We start from the raw sequence: 22,723 nt of genomic DNA, 5'->3' as shown, positions 1-22,723 counted from the left end.
AGGAACATGAAACATTCAGGGTTAAACTTTTTCAGGCCTCCACCATCTAAAATAACTGCAAATCAATTCGCAGTTGATATTGTGGGTGTTGTCAACAATTAAATTATCATTTTAAGATGAAATGGTGAATTTGTATTCATTCCCACAAACACTAAAATTAATTTGATTATTTTAATAATTACATTTATCTCAGTCAGTACTAGTATAATAATCGTGTTATTATCTTGTAGCAACATGTATATGATATATATTTTGTTTTTTCACAATAAAACAAGGGCTTGTACTAGTTATCCCTATTCACCCTTTAAATCCAGTATCTCTTACTACTGCTGTGAGCAACCGCACAGGATTAGTGTCTGTCAGAGAGAGCGAGTGACGGAGACAGAGCAAAGACAGGGAGGGGAGGACTGGCAAAAGCAGTAACCTCAGGTGTATCACAGCCTCTGAAACGCACACTCTAAGTGTGCTGTAGCACAGACTGACAAGAAAATATGAGCACCATGTATGTGGAGATGTACAGAGTGCACCACAGCTGACTGCAGCCTAATGGGGTCTGGAGCAAGCCAGAAGCAAGATTCAGGTAGGGATGAAAGACCTCAAATGATCTCAGTAGAACATTTTTCGGACACCAAATGAAACAGTAACCAGTGACATTATCAACTTATTGGTAATCTGAGACTTCAACAGTCTGGATTTAAGGATTGCTGCTTCAGGAGCAGATTCTGAATTTTACCTGGATTCTTAACTATTTTCTGTCAATGTTTATCCGTTCAGAGGAGATAGATCTGTGCATGGACTCTATATGGGGATGTTTCAGTGATAGTGACCCAGCACCTTGATACAATGTGAACTGTATTTCTTTTTACTATCAGCCATACAGTAATACTTTGATTAATAAGGCAGGAGCTGTCCCAGTCCAGGTTGTGGCAACAACTGATATCAAGTTCAGAGGTCATTTGACATATCTGTTGTCAGTATATGTATTCAATGTGGCATTAGTGTTAGTATAAACTATGCCAACAAAGCAGCTACACCTGAGCCCGGTTCTGTTGGAAGTTTCTTCCTGTTAAAAGGGAGTTTTTCCTCCCCCCTGTTGCCAAGCGCTTGCTCTTTGTGGGAACTGTTGGGTTTTTCTCTTTAACAAAGTAAGGTCTTGACCTTATCCTGTAAAGTGCCTTGAGGTAATGTATGTTATGATTTGGAGCTATACAAATAAAATTGAATTGAATTTAATTGAATTACCAGTGCTACAATTATAAGCACTGCCTATGATGATGGTAATGTGTACGGTTTGCACTATGCTTCAGCTCTCTCATCTACTGAGATACAGTTGTGTTCAGCAGTGTAAAAATGTCAGGCTGTTCTTTACTGAAGCAGCTGAATATATTTAGATATGTAACTGTTGCTGATCATTGTTAACAATAGCTATTGTTCCTCCATGGAATACTAATATGATGCAGACACAGCCCTAACGCTCTTAAGAAATTAGCACAATCCAATTTAAAAGGTGCTATTGCTCTCCATAACAAACACTAACACTATGACCACAACCCCAAGCACACACATCCTTGTCTTTCTATATTCGTGGGGACCTGTTGTTGACATAATGTTTTCCCCAGCTCCTAACCTTAAACTACCCATCACAACAAGTCTTAACCCTCTAACAGCTGTTTAAACTTGTGGGGTCCAGCACTTTGGTCCCCACATAGCTGTTGGACCCCACAAATGTAAGGATCTTCCCATTACACACACACACACACACACACACACACACACACACACACACACACACACACACACACACACACAGTGACCCACAGTTCACTCCCAGGCCAAAGACAGTCCAGTGTCTGTTCTTGTGTCTGTGAGGTCTAAATTTAGTGGACAGGAATTAAAATAGAGGCTGGAGAAGCTGGGTGTGGGCAAACAACACCTTTCATCAGTTTACCGGGTTCGTGACCTTTCATTGTAAACAATTCCTAAAACGAAGTTGTTTTGGTGGGTTCATTACAGTGCAAAGCTACACTATGTGGAGTGAGGATACCCACATACAGTGGCAGCCTTTGGACCCCACTGTGCATCTCTGGTACTTCAGAGTCATTTTCTCCCTCTCAGTTACAGAGACCCCCTCCTCACCACAGTTAAGCACTGAATCTGACTCAGCTGAGTACTCTCCACGTCCACCTACGATCCTCATCACAGCTCCATCACGGGAAGACATCCATGCTTCACCGCCCACCATCACTATAGCTGAGGCCCTCAAAGAGCGGAGGCCATCCTCCACACCCATTGTAGTGGGGAAGACACTGGCCAGACAGTGACTCACAATGTCCTGTCACATAAGGTAAACCAATCAATCAAGTTGGGTAAGGTCAGATCTTAAACCACTAGATAAAGTGGTCGAAGAAGTATTAAGATAATCCTGATGATGTCACTATAGTTATATTCGCTAGAAATTATTAACAGAAAACATCCATTAAAGGCTGTGAGTGTGGAGACGTTTAACAGACAGGGTGTAATGAGGAGGTGCTATTGGTCATTTTTTTAGGAAATGTAGAATGTTGGACCATATGAGGGACGAAAACTCTACATGTCTCTTCAAGTTTGACCATACTTTAAAAACAAAATCTGTGTTCTGTGACACATAATGGAAGTTTATGGTAGGACTGAGTTGTAAAGAATGAATGAAGGCTTCAGTGTAGTTTTGGATATGTGTGTGTGTGTGTGTGTGTGTGTGTGTTTTGAAGGCATTTAGATTGTAAGTCTATTGTCTGGTCCACACTCCGGACCTGAAGGGGGCGGTAATGCGCCAGTAAGCTGTAATAAAAAAAAATAGAAGAAGAAACAAACCCAAACATAATGGCGGCGCCCGGCACCGTGAAACGCTGCTCGTCGAGTTGACGCCATAAGCGACGGAATTGTTGTATTTTCTGAAAGGATGGACGCTGTAGGAGAGGACGAGCCGGATCTCATAAGACTGAAGTCACTCAAGAACAATAAAACATTCACAGTCCCTCAAAATGATAGGGTAAGAGGATTATCTGTCAACATGAAGCCATCACTCACAGAACAAGTCCAGATGGACTAAATCTTTGATAAAGGCAACATGAAATAGTTTATGAGGATTTTACTGTGCCTTTAACTGAAGGAAATCACAACAGCGGCCGCCAGATAAGGAAGGTAGTGATTAAAATTGCAGACTTCTTTAGATGGAGTTTGGTCAGCTCTCCATTGACGAGAGGCAGCCTCGCCAGCGACACGCCAGATGTGCTGAATGTGCACACTGTGTCAGAGTAATGCGTGAGGCGCCTTTGCTGTGAGAGTCACGGAGCGGTGGCGGTAACGGGCTGGCACTCTGCACTGCCTCGGTCATTGTCTCCAGCAGCAGCCAATCTCATTACGGGCTTCCACTAACACATAAGCCTGCACGGTAAAGCACCTCACCGTCCACGTCATCCAGTGATACCTAGGTGAATCCTCGCTGCCAATGTGAACTGGCTCTAAGTGCTTTTTTCCATTCAGGTAATGGGGAATTCCCCTGAGAGCCAATTCTTCTTAGTGGCTCAGAACCTCACTTTGGTTTGATAATCACCATTAGATCCTTTTATTGATGTCATCGTGTCATTTCAACTTCACTCAGTGTCCACCTAGATTATTCTGAATACATCATGAGTCATATGTCACATGGACTTCCCAGTGTCTGTCCATCAACCACATTTATCCTTTAAGCTTTATCCATTAGGTGATGTTACAATCACAATACACTGACTACGAGAAATTGAGCATGATGCATGGAGTTCAGTGATGTGAAGAGAACCTCTCCTCATTTTTCCACTCTCTTTTAGTTTGGGAGCTGCCGAAGTGTCAGAGAGTTTGAGAAACTCAACCGAATTGGAGAAGGAACTTACGGCATTGTGTGTAAGTCACTCAAGTTCGAGGCCGTAGACAGGTTTGACTAGGAAACATCAGTACATCAGCAAATTAACCACCTTTCCTTTTCTTATCATAGACCGAGCCCGTGACACCAAATCAGATGAGACTGTAGCATTGAAAAAAGTCCGGATGGACAAAGAGAAGGATGGTAAGACCTCTTTAACTACGATTCATATGTGTGTATTTGCATGAAATCACCAATATCCTTAGTGTTCTTCCTCTGGGCAACATCACTACATCTGTCCACTCAGATGCTTCTTAAGATTTTGATACCTCTTGTATAGATGTTTCCCCCAGTGGATAAAATGTCAGGGTGTCATCAAAATCATTATGGATCCTCCCCCTGTCACCATCCATATCATCAGAAAGAATTAGCAGAAATCTATTGAGTCGTTAAATATCTTGCTGTGAACCAAACTGTTGGACATGCAGTATCAACTAACCCACACATATGTGTCTGGTTGTCACCCTTTGGCCCCACCTTTAGCATAAAGGAAAACAGAAACAATAAATTAACACATTTAGTCCAAAGTTTAAAGGTCCCATATTTCACACTTGTCTGGTGTTTTATTTAAAGTATTGATATCCATAAAAAGATGCACAGTATTTGTGGTACAGAAACAAGCTCGATTTAGTTTTACATCTCCTCTCTCAAGCTTCTTTCTGGAGCTCTAGTAACTCTAGCTTGGTGAGCCAATCAGTAGAGATTGGCTTGAATGGTGGGTCCAAGTGGGCGGGGCTTGGGGCAGGGCTGAGGGCGAGAGTGCTTTGTTTTGGCATCACAAAGTTCCAGAAGTAGACAGTGGACATCTCACTTTATACTATGTGGGACCTCTACTTTCCCATTATGTCTGTGAACAGTTAATTCACTGGTTTTCTTACTGTTTCAGTTTGATTGTTAGTATGAAGTAAAAGTTATTGAACCAGCTGACGTCCTGCTTTCTGTCCTGCAGGAATCCCCATCAGTAGCCTCAGAGAGATCACCCTCCTGCTGAGGCTCAGGCATCCCAACATAGTGGAGCTGAAGGAAGTGGTTGTAGGCAGCCAACTGGAGAGGTAATCCCCCCCCTCCCCAAACACACATGCACGCACGTATACACACACACACACACACACACACACACACAAATCCTATCCCCACAGTAGTGTTGTAACAGTGACAACATGCAACTTAAAAATACAGTTTTCACCTCAGGCCAGAGAATCACAGGGAAAATGTTGATGGATGAAAAGTTGCATTAAAGTAGCCAGGGCAGTGACATATCTGCCAGCTCTAAATGTTTTCTAATAGAGATGAAACCCTCAGTAGAAAAGCTTGTGACAGCCAGAACAGAAAGAGAAACAGAAAGTTATTGCTGCATATGTGTCTGGTTGGAGTTTAACTGTTCAGAGTCTGGACTGCAAGAGCTCATGCCTTGTATGTAATGTGTGTTTTCCATCCAGCCTGTTTCTGGTGATGAGTTACTGTGAGCAGGACCTGGCCAGTCTGCTGGAGAACATGCAGACACCGTTCTCTGAGGCTCAGGTAGGACAAAGTGAAGTTCCTACATCGTACCTTTAACTCATTTGGTGTAAATTTCTAATAAAGTGAATATAATTCTTCAGTCTTCATAAGAATATATATATATTTTTAAATATCTTTTTTGTAGTATCCTTTCCAGACCACCACCTCAACCCACCCACCCCTGTTTAGTAAGATTTTCCATTGGACCCCAGACCCATGCAAAAAAACTGCACCAGTGGTTCCCAACCTTGGGTTTGGGACACCACAGGGGGTCTTATCATAAAGGGGACCAGAATAGCAAAGAGTTATGCAGAATAGTTTATTTTTGCTTGACATTTTCTCTCAACAAGTTCTTTGTTCTTCTGACATATTTTGACATTTTCCAGTCTCTAAAAATCTGTTGAATTTAACAATCTGAGTTCTGTGGTTAACTGCTTCCGTTAGTGTCACTAATTTGCTCTGTATGGCTCATTAGTTTCTTCATTGGTTTGTTTTGTGCATTGTTATATTTTCTTTTCTTCTGTTATCCAGGTGAAGTGTATTGTCCTTCAGTTGCTCAGAGGTTTGGAGTATCTTCACCACAACTTCATTATACACAGGTCAGTGTCAGGCTTTTACTGGAAGCCCATCATCACCACCATCAGCTGACCCATGTCACATCAAGCTCTTAACTATGTGCTGCATGAGGACCTGTGGAAGCCCCTGTCTTAGTTTTGTGCGGTGAATTAGTTTATTCCCTGCAGGATCTGATTCTTATAAAAAGCCTGTTTTTTATTGGGGAACATGTGTTTGGGGTTTTATTTCTATTTACGACACAACAGTCGGCGCCCATTCAAACCTGTGGCTCATCAAACTGTAACCAAACAGAACGCAGCGGCTTGATCAATCATGGTGTCTGTGGCGACTGTTTCGAGTTCATACCTCGTGTAGAAGCTGCAATAGTACCTGACTGTAAATCAGGTATGGATGAAAATCAAATCATGCAAAAGCACAGCTTCTGTCTCTCCGTGTTATTAAAGGCTACATGAACATGACTGTGAAATTCACCATCAGACTGAGCTCTGTCACAGTTTATCACAGCTGTGATGAAAACACCCTGATTTGGAGCGTTCCCCTGAAACAGCTTTGACCACAGCTGAGCAGTGAGGGAGAACTTCAACTCAACTCTGCAGATGCGTGACAGGTTAGGGGGGGTTGAAAGCTCTGTGTCTTCTGGTAGCTGCTTCATTATCCTCTTCAATCTTGTTACCAGGGACCTGAAGGTGTCTAATCTGCTGATGACGGACAAAGGCTGCGTAAAGATTGGTGAGTCGTCACTGTTACCATAACCACCTCTGCAGCTCTCACTGGAATCACATTATACCTGCACTGACACAGAGCCCAAACTCTGCCATCACTGACCTTTGACCTCTCACAATGACTGCCTTACACACACACATACAGTATATATATATATATATATATATATATATATATATATATACACAGACATATATTCTACAGACCTCATTCACTTTGCTCACATTTTGTTATGTCTCTAAAAATCGTAAGCATCAATCTACAGTCAATGTCCCTTAATGACAAAGAGAAAACAGATTTTTTTGAAATTCACACCCTTTGTTCTGCCACTTGAAATTTAGCTCAGGTTCCTCCTGTTTGTGATGATGTTTCTGCACCTTGACTGGAGTCCACCTGTGGTAAATTCAGTCGACTGGACAAATGTCTACATAAGGTTTCAGAGCAAAAACTAAGCCAACCAGGACTCTTCCTGGAGCTGGCTGCCCAGACAAATTAATAAGCAGGGAGAAGGGCCTTGCTACGATGCGGCCAAGAACCTGATGGTCACTCTGGCTGAGCTCCAGAGATGTGTGGTCTTTATGACTTCCCTTTCCTGTCTGGACCCTCAGCCCCAAGCTCATTGGTTCCTTCTGAAGACATGAACCTTTAACAACAACTCACAAAAATATCGTTTGAAAATTTCTTAAAGCAGCTATGTAGTCTATAGTTTCAACAAGTTTCTTACTTATGCAGAAGGAAATTATGCAGTTGTTGCAGTTGTTGCAGTTGTTGGAGACCCATTTTCCATCCTAGGAATAATCCACTCTTGGTGCTGTAGTGAGAATTTACAGCAGTGGCATGGTGTGTGTGGTGACACAACAGTGTGTGTGTTGAAGGTAACAAAGGAACATGTCAGCCAGTGTATCAGTGTGGATCATTGATGTGTTTTTAGCTCTCATGTACAGAGAAATAAGTAGAGTAAAGTAAAATTGCCCCTGGCTACTTAACGTTTCAGTGCAGGATCCTTTTTTTTGTGGAGCTTTTAACCACCAAGTAAAAGATAGAAAGTGGACCGTGGTTTGAGCTTATTTATTCAGGCAGTTGACAGAAAATAGATCAAAAGTATTTTCATAATTGATTAACTGTTATTTATAAAGCAAAAATTCCAAATATTCACTTGTTTTTTTTCTGTTTTATTTAAATAGTTTGAGTCAAAATAAACAATTTTAATGTCACTGCAATAATTAATTGATTAATTGAAAAAATGATTAATGATGGACAATGACAATAACAATAACTGTTAGTTGCAGCCCTTGTGCATACACATGAACATATACATGCATTATTAGTAGTGGTAGGATCGTTATGGATGTGTTTTTTGTCCCTTTGTTCTTCCTGTACACAGCTGATTTTGGGTTGGCCAGGATGTACGGGATCCCCCAGCAGCCCATGACCCCCAGAGTGGTTACACTGTGGTGAGTGTTTATCCAGCCCCCCAGCCAGTTTAACATAAATGCCCCATTAGCCTAATTCTGTGTGTGTGTGTGTGGGGCGTCCTCTGCAGATAACCATTGCTTATGTTGAGCTTGTGCAGCCTCAGTGGAAACTCTTCCTTTTAATCCCTCTCAGTAATCCTTTGTTATCAGCTGTGTTAGCTCACACTGGCCAGGTCTACATCACGAAATGTGCTCCTCCCCCCTGTCGCCCGTCTGCAGGTACAGAAGTCCAGAGCTCCTCCTAGGAACCAAGAGCCAAACTACAGCTCTGGACATGTGGTAAGTCTCCATCCATAATGAGAACAGACACGTACGTCATTAACGTCCGCTGTTCCCACCTATTACATTACAGAATATAAGGGTGCTCCACCTAGAAGCAAATATGATTATTCTATTTTTTATTATTTTCCAGTATCTATGAGAAATTCTTCAGGCTTACACTTTAAAATCACCCCACGCCACGTTCAGAGCCAACAGGAGATGATGGCAGGAGTTGTTAACATTAAGACTGTCATGGTGTTTGCTGTGCAGGGCGGTCGGCTGCATCCTGGCTGAGCTGCTGGCTCACAAACCTCTGCTGCCTGGAACCTCTGAGATCCAGCAGGTCGACCTGATCGTCCAGCTGCTGGGAACACCCAACGAAAACATCTGGCCTGTGAGGCTGCAGCTCTCAACACATCCTCAGCATGAGCTCAGCTCTGTGTCTGTGGTGATAAAGGAATATGGCGAACTGAATTTGTTGTTGTGTGTGTGTGTGTGTGTCTCAGGGTTTCTCTCAGCTGCCTCTCATCGGTCAGTACAGCCTGAGGAAGCAGCCATACAACAACCTGAAGAACAAATTCACCTGGCTGTCTGACGCTGGACACAGACTGCTCAACCTGCTCTTCATGTACAACCCACAGCGCAGGTACAGCCCCACACTGCGGTGTGTGATTCAGACTACATCACATGTACATGTGGAAGTGCGTTTGTCCATTTTCCTCTGAAAACACACGCTCATGAACTGTGCACATGAAGAAGGAGAGCCACAGGTTTAAAAGGACAAACTGAATGATGGCTGAGTTCCATTCAGATGCTTCAGTTTTAGGTCCTGGTTTTGTGCTGGTGTCTCACTGTCACCTGTGCTTTTCCTACTCTGACGGGATCAATGTTTGCTGGGAAAAAGGCCTATTCATAACACAAGTAAAAGTACTTCATGTGCATCACACTTTTCTAGCGCCATAAATATTATCTGAGGCACAAGTGAATTTAGGGTGTGTCCACTGATGTTTGCTATCTTAATGGCGGAAAAAACACTCACTGTGCCATGTGCATGGTTCAAAAGGGTTGTACTTGGTTTCTTAATTAACCATGGGAGTGTTTTGGGCCATCGTCCATCCCTTTAAGAGCCAGAATTGCTTGCACCTTGGTGGATTGCTATTATGATGGTGCAGTGTTTCATACAGAATTAGATTCTGTCTGTGGTCAGTTGATGACATATAGTGGCTGACCAGTGAACCCAGTTCCAGCACACACGGAGCAGCTCTGTCTGCCCCGAGGGGCAAGGAAGAGCTGCATGAATCAACGTTGACACGTCAGCGTGTCACTGCTGTGGTAAAGACCTGACCTTGTTACTATGAAATAATCCAACTATTCTCCAAAAGTGTAAATGCTTTTCCATCCCTTTTCTCTAGTAACCTTGCCAAGTGGTGTTGCCATGGTTACTGCATGGTTGGAGTTATGATAATTTCCACTTCATCCCTGTAACTGATAATATTTAACACCAGCTTGATCAGATAATGTGTCCTTCAATAACTCACTCGGTTAGATCTAATGTACTGAAGGAAACAATACAAGTGTGGATGTGCCACGGATCGCACTTCATATACATGGATATACACACATGGTGTTATTTTGTATTTTATTTTTTTAGTTGTAACAGTCAGGACTAATCAACCCATAAGCATTTGTCAGTCAAGGAGAGATTACCTCCATTTCTGAGGCTCACTTCACCTCTGCAGACACACATTGTGTCTCTCGTGTCTACAAGTGGTGAGTCATGGTTTCAGTGACGTCAAACTGCTCCACTCAGAGGGTTTCTCCTGACAGGCTCCTAGATTTAGAGGCAGACTTCTCACAGAAGGATGTCTGACTTGATTTGACCCTGTGCCACATGTCAGCTTTAAAGCTACAAATGATTTACTCTACTGTTTTGGGAGAGGGCATTATTATCCTGGGTTTCATCACTGGGCTTCAACAGTATTGTTATATTTATCAGGAAGTTGATTTGTTTTACACTTTCCCTGTGTTTTATCTGAAGTGTTGATCTCCATCAGAAGATATATTTGTGGTTTTAGGAGGCAAAAACCATCTCAGTGTAGTTTTACATCTCCTCTCTCAGGCTCCTCTCTGGAGCTCTAGCAACAACACTTTGATGAACCAATCTGAGGCTCTCTTCTGATTGGATGACTTTTCAGAGTGATCAAATAAAAATATATCAGATTTCAGGTAAACAGAGAATCCAAATGCAATGTTGGATGGTGGGTCCGGGTGGGCGGGGCTTGTGACGTGACTGAGAGCAGTGACTGCTTTGTTGTGACATCACAAAGTTCCAGAAGTCCTGACGGCTGGTTTTAAGGCTCAGTGTCTGAATACAGGCTGTGTGCATTTCTCTGTGGACTGAGACTTTGATACTTTCACAGTATTAATATAGAACCTAGACCTGCTTTATAATCAAAAAACACACATGGACATCTCAGTTTATACAATATGGGACCTTTAAACACAGTGTTGCCATTCTTTCATTTCACAGCTGCCGGTCTACAGAACAGTTAAAACACTTTTAAGAGCCATCCATAACTGATTCTTCTCTGTTTTCCTGATGCAGAGCATCTGCCAAAGACTGTTTGGAGAGTTCTTACTTCAAAGAGAAACCACTACGTGAGTAAGAAGATTTTGGGTGTGTGTCAGCTGTAGGCTCCGCCCCCCGATGGTTATCATTAACTGTGTTTCTCTGCTCCCCCTGCAGCCTGTGAACCGGAGCTGATGCCAACCTTCCCCCACCATCGCAATAAACGAGCTGCTCCTCCAGCAGAGAGCCACGCGAAACGGAGCAAAGTGTGATCAAGATGGTGATGATGATATGATTGTCACTTAATGAGTGACTGGGGACATGGACTTGCTCGTAAGGACGTAAATGGATTTTACTGTGGAACTTTGAGCAAGAGAGAATTAGTTCCAGTTAGGTTCAGATCCAGATCAGATCAGAGCAGTGTTAAGTATAATGCAGCCACTGACCATTTAACAAGGCTGTAACCACGCTTTCTGCAGTGTAGATCCCGCTGTCTGCAGCACTGTTCATAGGCACAATAGAAAAGTCCCTGATAGCTTCCAGATTATTTCTTAAAATTCATATTGCTGCCAATGTCTGTACAATAAGGTTCATGGTAATGAGGTTGCCTTGACACATACACTGAGGCATTCAGCACTTGTGTGGTGAGCCTTACAGCTGTCTCAGCTGTCCTGTGATCAGTTTCTAACATCAAAACAATAAAACTGTGAAAAGGCATGACAAGTAGGAACTAAACCAGAGCTCTGCTCCCTTGAGACATCTCCAGAGTTTTCTAAATCATATTGACAAAAATAGGATAGAAGTAGAAGAACCTGCCTTTATTATTCAAAGAGGACTGAAGTGAAGGGCAGCCTTGTTAAGATTTGATCCTCATCATGTCTCAATGAGCAGCCCTGTGTCCTGTCAAAGTGTCCTTGAGGTAAAGTGCTGAAGCCCTGAATGTGCCCGCTTGTGTTGTTAAAGGAATAGTTCAGCAATTTAGGAAATTAACTTATTCGCTTTTTTAGAGAGAGTTACTCCGTGTCTACGCAGAAACCGTGGCATGTGTAGCACGTTAGCAGAGCAGCAGCAGCTCAGAGCCGAACATACAATCACTGTAGTTACGTGTAAAACGCAGGAAAATATTAGAGACTGTTTAAAACACTGGAACCAGCAGCTGGTTAGCTTAGCACAAAGACTGGAAATAGCTAGCTTGGCTCCTACTAAAATGTTTTAACATTTGGTTTTTAAGACCTTCAATGTGTTTGAGAGTGTGAGAGAGAAAAATAATATAAAAGAGAAGAGATGTTTATAGGAGAAGGTAATGGCTGCAGTGAAACTCCACATTTAGTTTTATACATGACAACATTTATCCATGTTAAAAAGAACACTATGAAATCCTACATATCCAGTTTGGCAGATAATTATCCTAAGGATTTACTCATCATCCATTTGCCAACAATACAATACAAGGTAGTTGACCTGCTTTGCAGGTCAAAGGTCAGATTGTCTCGAATTAGACTGGAGTTGGATTCTACATGTGACAGATGCAGGACAGCTCGGACCTGTTCAGGACTACATCAGCTCTGGCAAATTTTAATACTCTCTCTAAAATACTGAAGGAGCCATTAGATCAATCCCCTCATTGCTGTACTTGGTGTTGCACCACAGGGTGTGTAACATGTTGGCCTACTTAAGACGGCAGCTCATAGTGTTCAGATGGAAAGACCCTCTCAGGGGGTCTGCGCTGAGATTCTGTGCAATTTGGCAGCCATTTGTAGAAAAAATGGAAGCAGGGAATGTGTGTACCCTGTCATATTAATGTTTAATTCAATGGCACAGTGGTGGGTGGGTAGATTCGATTGTACTGGATACAACATACTGCTGACATTTTATATGTTGTGAAAAACTTGAATAAAAAAACCTGGATCAAATTAATCTCATCAACTCATCAAAAAAAAACAAAAAACAATAAGGGCATTACAAGCTTCAGACCTTCCCACTTCCTAAAAGAAGCACAGTTGACTTCCTGCATGTGGGCGGGGCTTGGCTGTCTAACCCCGCCTTCCTGCGGGCTGCAGCTATACTACTTGGGGTAAAGGGCTGCCTCCTCGATACATATTCACTGCACAAACGTGACAGGGTTTATGTAACATGAAATATTCCTTGAAGAGCCTCTGGTTGGATGCCTAAAATGTACTGAAAATAAACAGTGGCCTCGTTTGTAGAGATGACTGTGTAAGCTGGTAGAGGTGTTTGATACTGGCTGTGAATAAAAAGGTGGAGAACTTGGGAGACCGATCATGTTACTGTAGAGTCTCTAAATGTGTTCAAACCATCAGCTGCTAAACATAAGAAAAATGTCAGGCCAACAACTGCCTTTTTTTTCATTTGAAACATCAGTTTTTATTGGTTAAATTAGTATTAATGGTTACATGGCCAGTTGGAGATTAGGTCCCCTGACAGGACTGTTGATAACTGACCTCCCACTGAACCAGTATGTACCTCCACAAACACACAGCGATACTAGCACTGAGCTATCACAAGAAGTGTCATTACTGAGTCAGCCACACAAGCCTGTGGTCCTGATGTGACAGTGAGAGGTCAGAGTTGGTACAGAGTAAACATCCAATAGCAGTTTGACTTAAAAGATTATTTTAAAACTGTGACCCTGCTTCTCAACAGGCAGCAGGCCCAGCTTTCCTTCCTCTCTGTTAGTTGACAACAGGACAAATACTGTTGAAGCTTGAGAGGGAAAACCAGCACTGAACACATGGTAATGAAACAATATGGTAGTGTCTGCGTCAGAGTGGAACCTCCCAAAAGACAAAAAAAAACCAAAACCCAAAGACTTCACTGGAGCTCCATCATGAAGCTCAATGAAAGAAATGCTTCAAGTGTAAACAGACTGTATCTATTAGTCAAGTTACATGTCAGGTGTGATCAAACAGGTAGTATAAATAGTGTTGTGTACCATCGCTGAACAGTGTATGTCAGGGCAAAACAAAACGTCCATGTTGAAAGAGATGAGATGTAAGCAGTGGCACAGTCAGAGCTGAACAGGCTGCTGCAGAAAACACGGTATCAAAGTACAACTCACATTCAGACAGACCACTGCATTCTGGGAAATGGGGTGCAGAAATTCATTTGAGCAACTGGAGGTTCAAAGTTCTTTGTAGTAGCAGTCGAGAAAAGAACCTCACCACTCGGTCTCTTTATTGGCTGTTCTGGAGCTTTCACATGCAGCTGTTCAACTTTTTCTTCGAGTGCTTTAATACCTTTCATCCCTTTTGATCATATGATCTAATCAAAAGCCCCAGAAGCCACCAAAAAGACCTTCTGATGTTTTTTTTTCGACTGTTGTTTCCAAGATCAGGAAATAAAATTGAACCAATAAACCAATATGGATGAGAGGATATCACAAGATCCTGTGATCTACACGGACTAAATGGACATGGAGGTGAGACCAAGAGCAACTGCAGGATTACCACTGAATATGAACAAAATCTTTTTTCAAGTTTTTGGATTGGATAAATATGATTGGCTCTCAGTCAAGCACTGCAAATACTGAAGATGAAGGCCAGGCTTTAACAGCTGTTAGCACAGAGGTACAGACCTGGTAAAGACACAGCTGTACAGGGACATGGAGGCAGTGATCATCAATTAATTTACCCCTTCATCAAATAACAAAATAACAGGGCTCTCAACATATAGATGTATACATTAAGACACACAAGTTTAATAAAAACACTTAGATGCATTCACACGCTCGCATGCCTGGCAGGAGAACTAACTTCTTTTGTTTCTTCTTCAGACGTCACTTGTCCTTCATCGTGATCCAAAGCAAAGTGCACAATGGCAACAAAACGTACAGTCCTTCAGTCAGAGACAGAATTGGCTCAGTAAGGGACAAACTTGTTGCATTTCCTTGCGTCAATGCAGGCTAGGTGAAAAGTTCTTTGAATGTGCTGTAGCGGCAGCTTAGTAACGGAACATTGTCTTAAATAGGGGGGGAAAAAAACGTGGGCTCTCTTGTCCAACTATCAACTCACACCAAGATTTTCTATTGTTGCATTTGGTCAACGTCCTCCAAGGATTCAAAAACACTGGACTGAATGATTAGAAGTTCATCCAGACCAGTCGCTCATTTTAAATCCATGGGAGGCAGTGAACCAAGCGCTCAGCTGAGAGATGAAGGTCTACAGGATGGTACAGCAGTAGAGGGGGAGATAAGTTGATGGGAGCAGTTTGACCCTTCTGGTGGACTCAGGGAGAGGCGGGGCAGGGAGGGGTGGAGCTCTTGTCTCTCAGCCCTCCATCCCAAAGTCCTCTGTGAACTTCTTGACCTTCAGCAGGTCTTCAGTGTTGACTGTGGGACGGGTGGTGGAGAGAGAGCGCAGCATGTCCGACTGAAGGAGGGAGAAATACAAGTCATTTCTGTTTTACATTGATTTTTTTATAATACATTTCGGGCAGTTTACCGCTTCCACTTGTCTGATTTCCACGGTCTGAATTCTGTTATTGTGTCATGTTATAATATAAACACAATTGATCATATCTGAGGAAAAGTTAAGGGAACACTGGAGTTTTTTTGACTGATAGTGGCACTGTGAACAATGTTGTGATTACAACATTTGTCATTATGTCATAATGGTGTTATCATTATTATTGATAACACCATTACCGACACAGCTGTTCCTGGTCTCTCTCTCTCTCTCTCTTCTCTCCCCTCTCCTCCCCCTCCCCCTCTTTCTATCTTCTCCTAAACCCAACCGGTCGAGGCAGACGGCCGCCCACCCTGAGCCCGGTTCTGTTGGAGGTTTCTTCCTGTTAAAAGGGAGTTTTTCCTCCCCCCTGTCGCCAAGCGCTTGCTCTTTGTGGGAACTGTTGGGTTTATTCTGTAACAAAGTAAGGTCTTGACCTTACCCTGTAAAGTGCCTTGAGATAATGTATATTATGATTTGGCGCTATACAAATAAAATTGAATTGAATTGAATTGAATTACTGGCATGTGATAAGAAGCACAGAGCAACATGGCATCAGTACAATCACTCACACAGTCTGTCTGTAGCTTCCTCCAGCTTCAGCAGCAGAAACAGCTTCACTTTTAACTCTTACATGATGTTGACTCGTTCTCAACAAGTCATGTCCACACATTTCAACACTAATGTTTTCCTGCTCTAGTTCTAAACTGAACATGTTGAAAATGCAGAGCACATAAATATAACAGGATGTGCAGTAAATCCCACACTTACTGAAAGGCTGTTATATTTGTTATCATTTCTACATCATCATCATGCCAATAACCTTATTTCATTTCATTTCATGATGATGAACATCTTACTCTACACTTGATCTACTGTTGCGACACTCTTCAGTGCACCTTTAACATTGATTCTACAGATGCAGTAGAACCTAAACGAGTCCAAATCAATTCAAAACAGTTTGCTCATCCCTCAATTTGAGGCAAATGTTTGCAAACAAAGACAATTCATTTACACAGAGAAACACTGTAAAACCACGAATATTTGTAAGATTTTCAATACGGTATGTCAGGATTTACAACAGTGGCCTGTCCATAGCAAGAGCATTTATCAGTCTATACACAAACTGATGTAAGTCTGTTCTTAAGTTCAGTGGCTGCAGGGAAGCTGAAGCACATTCCTAATGGCATTGGAGTCGTCATAGAGAACATGTGTGGGGCTGTTGGTAATATTATCTGCCTTTTTAGCACTTGTTCAGTATTAAGCTGTGTTAGGGATCTTTGTGTTTTGCCAACAGATTTACAGCTGAAGAAGAACGGATTGCAACACCTTGCAATCCGTTCTTGTCTTTCTGACAAAGGGAAGTGAACCAGCAAATGACTGAAAAACTTGAATTACTTTCCATAACAAACAACACTCAGTTTGTGTATGCAGTATAGTCAAGTCTCTTTCATAATCACATCTGTAATGTCACTAAATCTCAGTCTGTCAGCCGACACATACACAGACTCCTTGGTGCAGTTGCTCGCTTACAGACAGGTTCTGCTCACCAGTGTCTAGTTGTTGTGTGAAATGAGGAGCTGCAGAACTCCAGCTCAGGAACCGATGATCATTTCTGTACTGTTCATTAATATACGCGTATCTCACCATGCAGACTATTGGCTCCAGTAGCTTATCACTAGGCACATCCATCCAGGTCATCTCTATGGCTGCAGGGTCGCCAGGGGAACAAGGAGTCAAGAGATCGTCCACCATCACCTGGTTGTTGCTTCTGGATGGACCGCGAACCTGCAGGAGCAGCAACAGTTTAAGATTCAAAGTTTAAAAAGACGAACCAGACCAGGGATTCCACTGACATGGGTCTGATGACTCACCATGAGCTCACCTTTTTGAAGTGCGTGGCAGACTGGACCTTCCTAACTGGCTGCATGAGAGCGTCCCGGACAATGATGCTGATGTCGGCTCCAGAGTAGCCGTCTGTTTTGCGGGCGAGCTGCCGCAGGTCAGCCTCGCTCAGGCTGTGTGGCGTGTTGCCCAGATGAAGACGAAACATCTGAGCCCGAGCTGGCTCCTCCGGCAGAGGGATATAGATACGCTTCTCAAATCTGCCACAGGACAGAGGACGCAAATTCATCAGCTGTTCACAGATCATAAACAGTGTGCTCACAGGTTTCTGATGCAGGTGAAGACTTTACAGAGCTTGTGAAAGCTGCCTGCAGCTGAGTGTCAGACTAAACAAAGACATCTGTCACAGAACGCCCATCTGTATCTGAACATAACACAGCTACACGTACAGAAATGGGAAGAGAATGAAAATGAAGGACAATATTCAACAGTTGTGTTTACTGAAGCAACAAGATACGATACAAACAACTCACTGTCTAATTTGGGATTAACCCTGGTGTGTATTAGCTCATAGTGTAACAGTTTCCACACTTGCTGACTTTCCACAGTAGTTTGGTTCCTCCTCCAGTGTAGGTTCAATTCACATGTTTTAGTGAAACTACAGAATCATATTTGGCTTATTTCATGCACCTTGAATTTCATCTTCCTCAAACAACCAACAGTCTGACAGTATCTCCATCCATCCACTGAGGCTTCACTTTTACTATGTGAACTCGGGTTGTGTTTTAGTCTGGACAAGCAAAAAACAGAGACGTAGACAGAGATGCAGACACCTGCCTCACCTCCTGACTGGGTCTGATCAGGATAACGAATTACACGCGTTGCTGACCTTGTTGTCTTTGCTAGCAGCTGCATTTTAATGCTATAACTGCCTTTGTTGTTCTTTTGTAGTATTTTCTGGAAGTAATCAACTGCAGAGTAAACAATGTGTTTCCTGTGTAATATAGAACCCAGACTTTTGTAAACAAAAAAGACGTGAAAATCTCACTTGTGGGACCTTTAAAATGAATGTATGAATGAAAATGTATGTATGCACAGTAGTATGGACACAGCCCAACTTTGTTGTCGTCTTTGAGTGAAATGCACCTGTATTAAAAGAGTTCAGTTTGTAATACCTCCTCAGTGCTGTCAATAACTTGTTGTCCTTGTAAAGTGACAATATGAAGATGTAATAACAGGCAACACCTTTTTTTTATCTTAAGACACAAAGCTCCTGCTCCAGTTGCCCTGCATCATAATATACAGGTGACACATCTCCTTTGACTGACCAAGATGAATTAAACTCTCATATGTAATACAAAGAAGGGTTATTTGAATGACCCCCTAAAACCCTGTAAAACAAACTCAGGGTTTGATGAACACATTTGGAAGCACTGAGTATTGTAGTGACTGACCTTCTGCGAATGGCAGCATCTAGCACCCAGGGGATGTTGGTGGCTCCCAGCACCAAGATACCATCGTTGTTGTTTCCCACACCTGCAAAACCAGAGAGCTTCAGTCAACATGAGGGTATTTCCATATTTCAGATTACTCTTCTATATCACTTATACAGTATCTAATAAATATATTATTTGATAGTGCACATTCTTCGCTGTGCTTGATTATTGTACGTCAGTTCTCTCTCCTCATCTTGTCATTGGCTCACCCTGCATCTGGACCAGGAACTCTGTCTTTATGCGACGGGCAGCCTCGCTCTCATTCTCATTCCTGGAGCCGCACAGTGAGTCCACCTCGTCAATGAAGATGATTGAGGGCTTGTGTTGGCGAGCAAGGTCGAACAGATTCTTCACGAGCCTGCAAAGAGGAGGAGGAGAAAATCAGGCAGGGACAGCAAATTTAAAGGAGGCGCAGTCTACACTGATGATTGTGATGAAGATTAACCCTGAGTACTGCTGGTCTGGACTGGAAATGGGCTTACTGTGAGATGCGGCCATCTTATAGTCAATCTTTTAAATTCTGATTGATCCGCTTCAAAAATAACCCACCAAGGTGTAATTACTGCGAAAGGACCACATGTCCTGACTTTCCCTGTCTATAACAGTCATTTCAGACAGCCACCCGCAAGGAGACGTACTTCTCACTCTCTCCCAGCCACTTGGACATGAGGTCTGAGGAGGAGACAGAGAAGAAGGTGGAGTTGTTTGCCTCTGTGGCCACGGCCTTGGCCAGGTATGACTTCCCCGTCCCTGGTGGACCGAACAGCAGGATGCCTCTCCACGGAGTTCGCTTCCCTATGAACAGAAAGACTGTTGGTCATACTAGAGCACAAGTTACTAGGGTAGTATCCAGTAGTCCAGGGATGGAGAGCACCATGAAAAGATTTACTGCTGTACCAACTAACAGGCAAGCTTTTACCAAAGGACTTCCATTATACAAAAATCCATTATACAAGTAAGACTAGAATGAAATTTCATAACATCAACTTTTCATTATTACGCATTGAGATTAAACTATGAAAACAACTTATTCTCATTGATTCACTATAAATTATTTCAAATGACAAAAAGTCCATAAAACAAACAAAAAAAATCACACTGACAATCACTGACAAATGTCCATTGAATGTTGTGATCCTCAGCTCAAAACCAAAAATCAAAGAAGTATCAAATTAAAGTAACAAAGAAGAGTAGCAATCATATGTGAAAAGCTGAAATTAAAGAACAGTGAGGAAAAACTCCCGGTGCACAGCCAATAATATCGACCAGGTGCTGGTTGGTCACAGGAACATCTAAAGTGAAAATCAAACTTCAGCGCACACTGAGATGACTGTTACTGTGACACTGAAATCAGAGAATGTTGTGAATGGTTAATGAACACCAAAATGCGTCACAGATCAGTCAATTTCAGCTCTAAATTTACCTTTCGCTGTCACACTATACACAATGGGTTAGATTTGGGCCGATTTTCCGCAATGCTGAAATAATATGAAACATTATTTTGTGGATTTCACTGCATGATAATTAGTGGGTGTAAACAGAATTCGAGTTGAACCTGTGAAGAGGTGAGGGAATTTGATGGGCAGGATGACAGCTTCCTTCAGAGCCTCCTTTGCCCCCTCCAGCCCAGCCACATCGTTCCACCTGACATTAGGCTTTTCCATTACAATGGCACCTGGATACAGAAGCACAGCATCATTAAGATCTTCACAACCTTGAAATGCAGCCTGAGGAAACACACAACCATACACCTGTATACCTGGCACTAATAGGACCTCATAACTTTGCTGAATCCAACACTACTACTTCTAATAAAAATAACAAAAATGATTTAAGTCTTATGTCTTTTCATCGATTAAGCAGTACAGTATGTTTTTATTCATTTATTTTTACACAAACATCAACTAGATTAACTTTGCACCCATGAGGAATGACTGAATCCATGCCTGCCCACTCACCCATGAGTTGCTCCTGCAGTTTCTTCTTCTCTGGGTTTTCACCCTCGCTGTCACTATCGCTTCTAGAATGCAAATAAACACATAAAAAAAGTGAAACACGAAAATACAGCAAAGCATAGTGGGCTTTGTTTGACACTTTAACATGTTCACTGACAGAGCAGGAAAATGACAGCATACTTGTCATTGCTCTGTGCCTCCTTGACAGGCTTCTTGCCCTGTTTGTCTTTATTCTTCAGGTAGTCCTTAAGTTTCTCCGCTCGGTCCAGGTACTGCATGCATTTTGCTCGTATGCTTTCCTTTGCCTTGTCGCTGTGGGCCTCATCTGAAAGAAAGATTCAATTCCGAGCAGCAATGTCAATAAAACCCACCAACGTTTGTACCAATGCTAGGTTGTAAAAGTTCAGTGGAGGTAGTTTCACTTTCTGTCAGGCTGCAGTACTCACATTTGATGGCATGTAGGAAATACTCCACAGCATGCTGATACAGGCGCAAGGCCTCCTCATAATTCTTTGCCTTGTCTTCTTCTGTGGCTTTAGTCACAAGATCAATCGCTTTCTGCAATTAATGCAGAGAAACAATGTCAGAGGACGGCTGTATGATGGATTGGGGGCGGAGACACAGAAATAGAGGCAGGGAATGTACACACGTCAACAGTAGTCTGCACATGTCGACACCGGGGCTTCAACCAAAACAAAGCACATAACATTTCATACAAAAGGATCCTATTAGTTTCCTGCTTATAAAGCAAAATTCACTGTGTTGTTTCTTATGCTAGTCACCAAAATAAAATGATCCATGACGTAAGTCTTTTCTTTTTTTTCATGTTAACTGTCTGTGAGTGGGAGCCACAGCCCAGCTAACGGGCTGCTACCGTTATAAACATCCTTCACCAGGGGTTTGACGGTAGTTAGCAAGCCACAACTCATGACCCACATCAAAATTAATCTAGATTATTATTCCTACATTATGTAGTTAGCAAGTACAGTAAGGTTAGATGCATATGTTTATGATAATGCTGTTTTGAAGACAATGGACGCACTGCTCGAGGCTCAGTTAAATGAACTGGCTTGCCAACAATGTTAGCGGGTTTTGGCGTCAGCTGTTTTGCTAGCAAGTTAGCTAGCACTGAGACTGTAGTATGGTAGGATAAGCCAAGTTGAGTCCAGTTGTAGCAAGCTAACGTTAGCTAGCTAATACCCTAACGTACCTGCAATGTTGACGTTGTCATTTCATCTCACTCTTCTGCTATCCGCCCAGATTTCTGTCCTCCTCAAATGTGGGTATATGAAGAGATGCACTCGTTAACAGCCTTGTGTTGTGAGGTGACAGGGTGACATGACAAGACTGCGGTTTCTGTGCTAGCTAGCAAAGATGACAGCCCTGCATCGACCCAACAAAACCACAGTAACACTGCGTCTACCGGCAAGCTAGCTGGTACAACGTTAACTTCCGGTTTCAGGTTTCAAAATATAACACACAATGACAAGCATACTCTTCAAATGACAAAACACACATATTCAAAGATTTAATCAAGACTATATTATACCATATTCCTATTGATTCCTATTGAATCGATATAATAGTTTAAATTATCACTGAAAAACCTTTCATTTGAAGACATAAATTGATATTTCCTGTCGTATGACTAAATCTAGCAACTTGACGAATGGTAACAACTGTGGCAGATTCTACAAAGGACTGCGGCTGCCACCACCCAGTGGTGCTGTAGCAGTACTACACCCACAATGACTGAAATCCAGTATTCCCTACGTTACAGAATACCTAAATCTTTCCTAAGCTTCAAAATAAACCACACATGAATTTATATAATTTGTAACAGTTTTATTGGTGAATATTTACATTTGAGATTATTACATTGCTATCATACATTGTATACTATGTCTTGGAAGGAAGTCTAAA

General features: G+C 42.3%; 2 protein-coding genes across 2 annotated transcripts; one reads left to right on the top strand and one right to left on the bottom strand.

Moving 5' to 3' along the window:
- The first annotated feature begins 2,831 nt into the window (after positions 1 to 2,831).
- cdk10 (cyclin dependent kinase 10) lies at positions 2,832 to 13,324 on the top strand. Its single transcript, XM_071489901.1, has 13 exons — positions 2,832 to 3,028; positions 3,846 to 3,918; positions 4,010 to 4,081; positions 4,887 to 4,989; positions 5,377 to 5,458; positions 5,969 to 6,036; positions 6,690 to 6,742; positions 8,121 to 8,190; positions 8,431 to 8,490; positions 8,743 to 8,866; positions 8,979 to 9,118; positions 11,078 to 11,130; positions 11,219 to 13,324. Exons 1-13 carry the CDS (start codon positions 2,939 to 2,941, stop codon positions 11,311 to 11,313), a joined length of 1,083 nt encoding a protein of 360 aa, XP_071346002.1. The 5' UTR covers positions 2,832 to 2,938; the 3' UTR covers positions 11,314 to 13,324.
- On the bottom strand, positions 12,827 to 22,244 carry vps4a (vacuolar protein sorting 4 homolog A). Its single transcript, XM_071489889.1, has 11 exons — positions 22,011 to 22,244; positions 21,247 to 21,358; positions 20,981 to 21,125; positions 20,804 to 20,865; positions 20,401 to 20,520; positions 19,484 to 19,640; positions 19,055 to 19,203; positions 18,804 to 18,885; positions 17,390 to 17,609; positions 17,152 to 17,292; positions 12,827 to 15,429 (listed from the first exon to the last, which is right to left on the bottom strand). Exons 1-11 carry the CDS (start codon positions 22,029 to 22,031, stop codon positions 15,328 to 15,330), a joined length of 1,311 nt encoding a protein of 436 aa, XP_071345990.1. The 5' UTR covers positions 22,032 to 22,244; the 3' UTR covers positions 12,827 to 15,327.
- Positions 22,245 to 22,723: the final 479 nt, after the last annotated feature.

Source organism: Trachinotus anak, unplaced genomic scaffold (assembly GCF_046630095.1).
Source record: "Trachinotus anak isolate AG129_WGS33_773 ecotype Australia unplaced genomic scaffold, CSIRO_AGI_Tana_v1 ptg000002l, whole genome shotgun sequence".
In the NCBI taxonomy this organism is placed as follows: domain Eukaryota; kingdom Metazoa; phylum Chordata; class Actinopteri; order Carangiformes; family Carangidae; genus Trachinotus; species Trachinotus anak.
This window is presented reverse-complemented; position numbering and strand designations above follow the sequence as displayed.

Coding starts and splice junctions, on each gene's coding strand:
- cdk10 (XM_071489901.1), top strand. CDS start 2,939: ATGGACGCTGTAGGAGAGGACGAGCCGGATCTCATAAGACTGAAGTCA. Junction 8,191..8,430: donor CCCAGAGTGGTTACACTGTG/GTGAGTGTTTAT, acceptor GCCCGTCTGCAG/GTACAGAAGTCCAGAGCTCC. Junction 8,867..8,978: donor CCAACGAAAACATCTGGCCT/GTGAGGCTGCAG, acceptor TGTGTGTCTCAG/GGTTTCTCTCAGCTGCCTCT.
- vps4a (XM_071489889.1), bottom strand. CDS start 22,031: ATGACAACGTCAACATTGCAG. Junction 20,866..20,980: donor GAGGCACAGAGCAATGACAA/GTATGCTGTCAT, acceptor TTTGCATTCTAG/AAGCGATAGTGACAGCGAGG. Junction 18,886..19,054: donor GTTCCTGGTCCAGATGCAGG/GTGAGCCAATGA, acceptor CTGGTTTTGCAG/GTGTGGGAAACAACAACGAT.